The sequence below is a fragment of the Squalius cephalus genome, assembly GCF_949319135.1.
Source record: "Squalius cephalus genome assembly, chromosome: 12".
Classification (NCBI taxonomy): domain Eukaryota; kingdom Metazoa; phylum Chordata; class Actinopteri; order Cypriniformes; family Leuciscidae; genus Squalius; species Squalius cephalus.
In genome coordinates, this window is record NC_137133.1 from 38,769,277 (window position 1) to 38,778,148 (window position 8,872).

Genomic DNA, 8,872 nt, shown 5'->3' on the forward strand with positions numbered 1-8,872 from the left:
ATATATATATATATATATATATATATATATATATATATATATTATACCGAGTCTTGAATTTTCTCTACATATTGAAAGAAGTGTAAATACCATTGATCATGTCAGACTAAAACATGCGAATGGAAAAGAAGCGCGTAGAACGGATAGAAGGGGCTTGCAAAGGCTTTTAAAGAAATGCTGCTCTTTTTGTAATGGTTATGGATTGTATTAAATGTAAATATGTAGTATTTGATTAAAAAAAAGGGAAGTTTAGAGAGATGCTTTGAAAACTAAATATGTGTGATATCTTCTGTGAGAAATGTAAATAATGTGTATTTTACTGAGTTGCAGAAGTGTTGAAATGATTTTCATTTGAATAGTTTTAGATTTTTCTTCTTCAAGTTAGTCGTTACTGCTGAAAAGATGGTCAAATGTTTGTCCTATTTTTGTATGAAATGCTGCTCTCATTTGAAATGTGGTTGGCCTGAAACAATTTTTAAATTGCTTTTGGTCAGCTAAAATAAAATGTGAAAATAAACGGATGTGTCTTGTCTTTTTTTTTTGGTCTTCATGTATAATTTGTTGCCATATCTTGTAGTGTGATGAACAAGAATAAGATTTGTGATTTAAAAGTATTTTCTTTTATTTTGGTTTTAACATGTAAATGGATTTGAAATTCTAAGCAAAAATGTCAATCTTGAACTGTTGGTTTTATGTTATTGTTCAATCACATTTGGGTTGAAGACGAAAAGGGTTTTTCAAGAATCAAAATGTCTTCATGCCTTAAAACATCTTGAGTGTAACTCGACACCCTTGCCTCATTTAGTATGCGCGGTTCTATGAATATGGAAATGAGCCCCGCCTCCACTCACTCACTCAGCTCAGAGATCCACTGGTTGGCGATCACACGTTGATCTGATTGGTTACAAGGTAGTTTGTGACGTCAGAAACACCAGCGATTTCAAAGCGTGTTTTTGAGACTGTCTTTGGTTCACTGCAGTTTTAAGGAGGAAATACTCAGCAATGCTGTCGACTTATGAACTTACACATGGATTGTCTTAAAGCAGATTAAAAACACCACATAGACACATAAACTACATTAAAAACTTGATTTTCACCACAGGGGGATTTTAAATCTTTATACTTTTTAACACTATCCTTCAAACCACTAGGTTTTACCCATTTGTCAGCAATAAGTTTGTGTAAGGAAGTGAAAATCATTTCAAAATATAGTAATTTAATATGATCACATATTCTTTAAGTACAGGTCAGAATAAATATATATTCTGTATATTTTACATAAATATATGTTACTCTGAATGACGTTTTGCCAAAAAGAGAGAGAATATTTTCACTGTTCCCATAATTGCAATGTTTTTAGAATTAGTTTTTAATCATTAAATTAGTTTTAATAATATTCCTGATTAAACGGCGGCAGAAGCAGATGTTAAAAAATTATTAGCGTCTTATTTTACTGTTCTGCCATGCTTGCTTAGCTTTTCACTTTGTTTCTGACTTACTAAGCCACAGAAATGAGTCCTGGTAGCTATATTTATGAATACTTTCTGTTTGCCAATATAAATGACATTATCAGGATGGGTATTTTGGGTGGAGAATCCCCTCTATGGCCTCTCTGTTTGTGGGCATCTAAAACAAATCAATAAGATAAATAAAACAATAGAAAAAATGCATTGAAATAGTAATATTTATTAAGTTTTACACATATTTGTCAGTGCTAACCCAAACAGTAACAGTCGGGATTCCACAATTGAAAATGCCAAGAAAACAAATATTGGTATTTTATGTTTATTTAAAGATATAATGGTAGAATCAAAGTCCAGACCATTACGCTGATTGACAATTTTATACTTTGGAAAATGTTCTCATTAAAGTTATTTGAAACATGGAAGTAGACACTTGCATTTAATAAGGTTTTTTTTTTTTTTTTTGTATAGAAAATCACTTTAGTAAATTTAATTTGATGCGGACACCACAATGGGTGACCATTTATGGTTTGGCTAATGTTTAAAGCTTTAGAGGTTTCCAGGCACAACTGTAAAATAAGGTGTATTTGTAGATATATGCTAATCTTAAAACTAGTGAACAAACAAGTCTAGGTGTGATTGCACAACTATTCAAGACTGAACATTACTCATCCAGGGATTTCTTTCCAGGTACTCCATCTCGTGTTTTAGCACGCAGTTTGTTCACTTGAGATTCTGCGATGTCTGCGCGCTCTTCTGCCTCTTCGAGCTCGTGCTGCAGTTTTCGTAATTTAGCCAAGTTGGCATTGGCCTGTTCCTCGGCTTCCTCAGCAGAGCGTTTGTAGGATTTTACTTTCAGTTGTAGCTTGTCCACCAAGTCCTGCAGCCTTGCCAAGTTTTTGCGATCCTCGTCTGTCTGATAAGTCAGCTCCTTAATGCGTCGATCGTACTTTCTCACACCTTTAATGGCCTCAGAGCCTCGCTTTTGCTCTGCGTCCAACTCATTCTCAAGGTCACGGATACGTGCCTCCATTTTCTGTAGCTGCTTCTTCCCTCCTTTCATTGCGACTTGCTCCGCTTCATCAAGACGGTGCTGTAGGTCCTTAATGGTCTGTTCCATGTTCTTTTTCATCCTTTCAAGGTGTGCACTAGTGTCTTGTTCTTTCTTCAACTCCTCAGCCATCATAGCGGCATCAGTGATGGCTTTTTTCGCCTTTTCATCTGCATTGCGGTTCTCTTGCACCAGCTCCTCCATTTCATTTTGCAGCTGAAGCAGATCTGATTCTTGCTTCTTCTTTTGGTTGATGAGGCTAGTGTTTTGGGAGTGCAAGAGTTGCATCCTCTCAGTTGCTTCGGTAAGTTCTTGCTCTGCTAGTTTGCGAACCCTCTCTGTCTGTTCCAGCACAGCTCTCAGTTCTTCTAGTTCTGCTTGAATCAGGTTGTTCCTCCGCTCCAACAGGGCAATGTTTTCTTTGAGATCATCATTACTGTGAAGTGTGTCGTCCATCTGGAGTTGAGTGTCTTTTAGGCAAGATTGGATCATCTTCAGCTGCTTCTGGGCATCCGATGCCTGTCTGTTGGCCTGGCTTAATTGAATTTCCATTTCATTAAGGTCTCCTTCCATCTTCTTTTTTACTCTCAAGGCTTCATTACGGCTCCTCGTCTCTGCCTCAAGAGAAGTCTGCAAGGACTCAACCATGCGTTGGTAGTTTCTTTTAGCTTGTTCCATTTCCTCATCCTTCTCAGCCATCTTACGCTCAACATCTGCCTTCAACTGGTTGAACTCCAGCTGGGCTCGTAGGATCTTGCCCTCCTCGTGCTCAACTGAAGCATCAGCCTCTTCCAGCGCGGACTGCAACTCGGCTTTCTCCTGTTCCAACTGTTTCCTCAGTTTTTCTAACTCATGAACACTCTTTCGTCCTTCCCCCACTTGATCCGTCAAGTCAGAGATTTCCTCCTGTAGATTCTTGTTTTCCCTCTTGATGGTCTCAAGATGATCTAGAGTTTCTTCATAGGAATTCTTTAGCTTAAAGAGCTCGGTACTCAAGCTGCGAGCTTCCTTTTGCGCTCCCTCGAGCTCACATTGTGACTCTTCATACTTTTGTTTACACTCTGCAATGACTTTGTCGAATGATCTCTGTTTTTTGTCCAGGGCGGCAGACGCTGCATTTGACCGTTCGAGGTCTAGCATCAGATCTTCAATCTCATTTTGTAGCCTGTGTTTTGTTTTCTCAAGAGAAGAACACTTAGCGTTCACTGCTTCCACTGCGTCCTCTGCTTCTTGCAATTTTTGAACAAGTTTCTTTTTGGCTTCCTCCAGTTCCTCGGTCTTCTGAATTCCGTCAGTCTCATACCTCGCCCTCCATGTTGCTACCTCTGTATTGGCCTTTGATAAGGCTCGTTGGAGCTCAGCTTTTGCTTCTTGTTCCTCTTCGAATTGCTCTCTTAGTAAGTCACAATCATGACGGGCTGACTGTACAGCGTGAGCAAGAGCATTTTTTGCTTTCACCTCTTCCTCAAGTTGCCTCCTCAGATCTTCAAGTTGCTGTGTGTAGGAAGTCTTTCCTCTAGTGAGTTGGGAAATCAGACATTCCTTCTCCTCCATTTGTCGTCCAAGTTCCCCATTTTCAGTCAGCAGCTTGGCTTTCTGGGTAGACAAATCATTAAGAGCTCTCTGGGCTTCTTCAGATTTTGACCTATGCTCATTCATCTGATCTTCCAGTGAACGGCACATCTTTTCAAGATTTACCTTGGCCTTTACAACGCTCTCCATGTTTGAGGAAAGGTCATCCAATTCCAGCTTCAATTCAACTTTGTCTTTCTCTAACTTTTGTTTTACCCGTTGCAGATTGTCAATCTGTTCCCCTAGTTCAGCAACACTGTCTGCATGCTTCTTCCGAAGAGAGGCGGTAGTGGACTCATGCTGAAGTGTGGATTCCTCAAGGTCCCGCCGTAACCTCTGAAACTCAGCCTCCCTTTTTTTACTGAGTTCTACCTGAACCGACGTTGCCCCACCTGCCTCCTCCAGGCGCTCGCTGAGGTCCTCCAGTTCTCGGGAAATATCAGATCGCTGTTTCTCCACCTTTGCGCGAGCCGCACGTTCCGCATCCAGCTCCTCCTCTAGTTCTTCGATTCGAGCTTGATTTTCTTTTAATTTTTTCTGCAACTGCACTGAAGCCGTTTGCTCATCTTCAATCTTTCCATTCAGCTGATTCATTTCAAAGTCTTTCTTTTTAAGCTTTTCCTCTAGCTGCTGTTTGTCATTCTCCAAATCCATAACATTCTCCTGAGTCAGTTTTACATCTCCTTCCAGTTTTCTCTTGCTGCGCTCCAAGTCCATCCTAACTTTTTTTTCCTGCTCCAATGAGCCCTCAAGGTCATCCACCTGTTGTTCAAGCTTAGCTTTAGCTTTTGTCAATGCATTGACTTTGTCCTCCTCACTTTGAAGGTCATCCAGTGTTTGCTGGTGAGCCTCTTGTAGAGCTTTTTTCTCTTTGGTGAGTTTCATTATGTTTTCATCAAGGGATGCCATTTCCTCAGTCAGATTCTTTACTTTGTTCTCAGTGGCATGTTTTTCCTTTTCCACCTTGGCCAGTGTCAGCTCCAGGTCATCTATATCTCTCTTGAGCTCTGAACATTCATCCTCCAACTTGCGTTTCTTAGCTGTGAGGTCTGCATTTATCTCTTCCTCGTCCTCTATACGTTCTGACAGCTCTTTGACTTTGGCTTCAAGCTGGATCTTGCTTTTTATGAGCTGTTCACATCGTTCCTCAGCGTCAGTTAGGGTGTCTTGCTCAGATTGCAGCTGAAGGAACACGTCATTCTTCTCTTGGAGCAGACTGACCATTTTCTCTTCTAACTCTTTCCTCCTGGCCTCAGATTTCTCCAAAGCTTCCTTTAACTTACCGAATTCGTCTTTCATGTTTGCCATCTCCTTTTCAGACTCAGCACTCTTCAGCAAGGGTTTTATCTTAAAGAACAATTTCATCCACGGCCAGTTTTTCACACCGAGGAAGGAACGAAGGTTCCACTGAATGACCATGAGGGCATCTCTGCGCTCCACCAGTTTCTGGTACTCGACTCTCATCAGTAATCCACGAGTGTAAGCTTGGATCCCAGTGAGGATACGAGCGAGTTGGTCATCTCGCATCTCCTCTAACGTACCGAGCAGGCCAGCTTTAAAAAAGACTTTTGTGTGGCCAAATTTGTATTGCGTGTGGTCAATGTCTAGTGACCCCAATAGCTTCTCGGCACTCTTCTTGTTCTCAAGGAACTGGCCTTCTGGGATGGCAGATGCATTTAGGATTCTGTACCTCTGTTTGAAATCCCCATAAAGGATTCTGTTTGGGAATCCTTTTCTGCAAATCCTAATACCCTCTAGTACACCATTGCAACGAAGCTGGTGCATGACCAGGCAGTTATCCATGATTCCAGGAATCTTGCTCTCATTTGGAATCAAACAGCGAACAAAGTGCGGGTGTGTGGTTTTCAGATTGGTCATTAATTTGTTGAGGTTTTCTCTGTGCAAGGCGGACACTGTCTGAAAAGATGACCCCTTCTTCTTGGCCCCTTTCCCACTTGACTTTTCAGATGCATCTCCTGCATAACTTGAGAATAGAAGACTCAACAACTTCAAAGAAGACTTCTGATAGAGCCCAACTACTGTTTCATTCAGTGGGTCTCTGTTTTTCACCAGCCAGCCGGCAATATTATAGTCGACAGTACCGGCATAATGGGCTAAGGCAAAGTGTGCCTCTGCCTTTCCCTTCACAACTCGTGGCTTCTGGAAAATGTTTGTCTTGCCCAGGTGGTTGTCATACAGCTTTGCCTTGAAAGTCTGATCGCTGGCCTTTGGAAACATGCACTCTTCCTCCAGAATGGACATGATCCCTAAGGGTTTCTCAATCAATTCGATGCAGGCTTGCAGATCCATCCCGAAGTCAATAAACTCCCAATCAATTCCCTCTTTTTTATATTCCTCTTGTTCCAGGACGAACATGTGGTGATTGAAAAACTGTTGCAGCTTTTCGTTTGTAAAATTGATGCAGAGTTGTTCAAATGTGTTGAAATCAAAGATCTCAAAGCCTGCTATGTCTAGCACACCAATGAAATGCTGGCGATGTTGCTTGGTGTCAAGAGAATGGTTAATTCTTACCACCATCCAGTTGAACATTTTCTCATACACTGACTTTGCCAGTGCACCAACAGAGTAATACACTTGGTCCACGCTCTGTCCTTTTGTAACATACTCATTGCCCACCTTGACCCTGGGATGGCAGAGTCCTTTGAGAAGGTCAGCAGAGTTCAGCCCCATTAGATAAGCTGCCTTATCTGCGTCTTCAGTGCCGTCCGGCTCGGCCTGCTCTTCACGCTGTTTCTGCTTGAATTTCATATTGCCATAGTGCATGATAGCACCTGTCAGCTTGTAGACTCCCATCTTTTCTTCAGATGTGAAGCCAAGTACGTCAAACGCCTGGTCAGTAGCAATCAGCTCCTCGTTGTCATTGATGGATGCGACGGTTACTTCTCCTTGGGAGATGTAAGAGTAGTCATATGGATTATTAGTTATCAACAGCATGTCCAGCAATTCAGGCTTTTCATTGGACAGTATTTGGAAGAAAATATGGTAGTTCCTCTCAGACTTCAGCTGAAAGGTCACCCGAGACTTCTCCAGCAGGTATGTTTCGATATCAGCTGAAGCGAGTTTACCGCTTGTCCCAAAATGAATGCGGATGAATTTCCCAAAGCGGGAAGAGTTGTCATTTCTGAGTGTTTTAGCATTGCCAAAAGCCTCCAGTGCAGGATTAGCCTGAATAATCTGATCTTCCAGGGTTCCCTTGCCAGAGTCTTTCTTTCCAGTCGCTCCACCAGCGGCAGCAATGCTTGCAAAATACTGGATGACCCTCTTGGTGTTGACGGTCTTCCCAGCACCGGATTCTCCAGTGATGAGCACAGATTGGTTCTCCCGATCGGTTAACATGTATTGATAAGCATTATCCGAGATAGAAAAGATGTGAGGTGGGGCCTCTGTTCTTTTCTTACCTCTGTAGGCAGAGACTACTTCTGAGTCGTACACCGGTAACCACTTGTAAGGGTTGACCGTGACACAGAACAGGCCTGAGTAGGTGTAGATCATCCAGGCTGCGTAACGCTCTTTGAGGTTGAACAGCACTGCAGGCTCGTGAAGGAAAGTGAGCATCGCCATGTCTTCGATTTTATCGAATTTAGGCGGGTTCTGGGGATGGACGTCGCCATCCTTGACGGTCACTGTTCTCCCATCCTCAGTGTTAACAGTAGCCTTCCCTCCTTCCTTGCTGACAATTTTCCCCTTCACAAACTCCACCTTTTCATCCACAACAAAGCATTCGGTCTTGATGTCAAAGGCTCTCGTCTGAGCTTCGAGACGCTCTTTATCCGACTTCCTCAGGAAGGGAGCAGCCTTTCCGAACTGTGCCATCAAAGCATCACCCATAGTGTCTGCTTGATATCTCCAGGTACAGTGAGAGTTGATGAGCACTCCTCGGCTGAGGAAACTTTAGAGTCACAAAACACCAGTGCTTGGTTTTTATAGAGGGTAACAGAGATCCAAATAAGGATGTGAAAGGAGAAGAACACAGGGACAGGGATTATCAAGAGTTAAAAGAAGTGTGGGGTCAGCAACACAACCTTTAGTTGTTGATATCCTTATATAGAAAACTGACACCACCACGGTTGTTTCCATCCTTTAAATTTATCAGACATACCTCTAACATTAGGCATGATCCTCAAATTGTGCTTGTAATTAATGTGGTTACTTTTTTGATGTTTCTATTTAACAAATTAGCATTGTTATGTGATTTTTTATTTGTTTTTTTTTTTTATCGCAGAGGGGTCCAAAGTCTGAGACCAATCTTTATTTTTTTTATTTTTTTTTTATGGTTACCATTTGTACCATACCATTTGTAATGAAAATATGCAAAATAGAAATATGTAATATGTTCTTTTCTGGTCTCAGATTGTTGCACCCCATTGTGTTTTCGTTCATGCAAGATTTGTTTTTCTTTGAAAGAATGTAAAACTAGTATTCAGCAAGGTTGCATTAAATGTATCAAATGTAACAGTTAAGACATTTAAAATTCCATTCTTCAAAGAATCCTGGAAAATATAATGTATCACAAATTCCACAAAAAAATTGATCAAATATTACTTGAGCATCAAATCATCATATTAGAGTGATTTCTGAAGGATCATGTGACACTGAAGACTGGAGTAATGATGCTGAAAATTCAGCTTTGATCACAGGAATAAATTACACTTTACTATATATTCACATAGACAACAGCTGATTTACATTAGAATAATATTTCACAATTTTTACTGTATTTTTTATTAAATAAATGCAGCTTTAGTGAGAAGTGACTTCTTTCAAA

The 8,872-nt window shown here is 41.1% G+C and overlaps 1 protein-coding gene across 1 annotated transcript; it reads right to left on the reverse strand.

Moving 5' to 3' along the window:
- Positions 1-42: 42 nt before the first annotated feature.
- myh6 (myosin, heavy chain 6, cardiac muscle, alpha) lies at positions 43-7,958 on the reverse strand. Its single transcript, XM_079888247.1, has one exon. The coding sequence runs from the start codon at positions 7,933-7,935 to the stop codon at positions 2,128-2,130; it is 5,808 nt and encodes a 1,935-aa protein (XP_079744373.1). The 5' UTR covers positions 7,936-7,958; the 3' UTR covers positions 43-2,127.
- Positions 7,959-8,872: the final 914 nt, after the last annotated feature.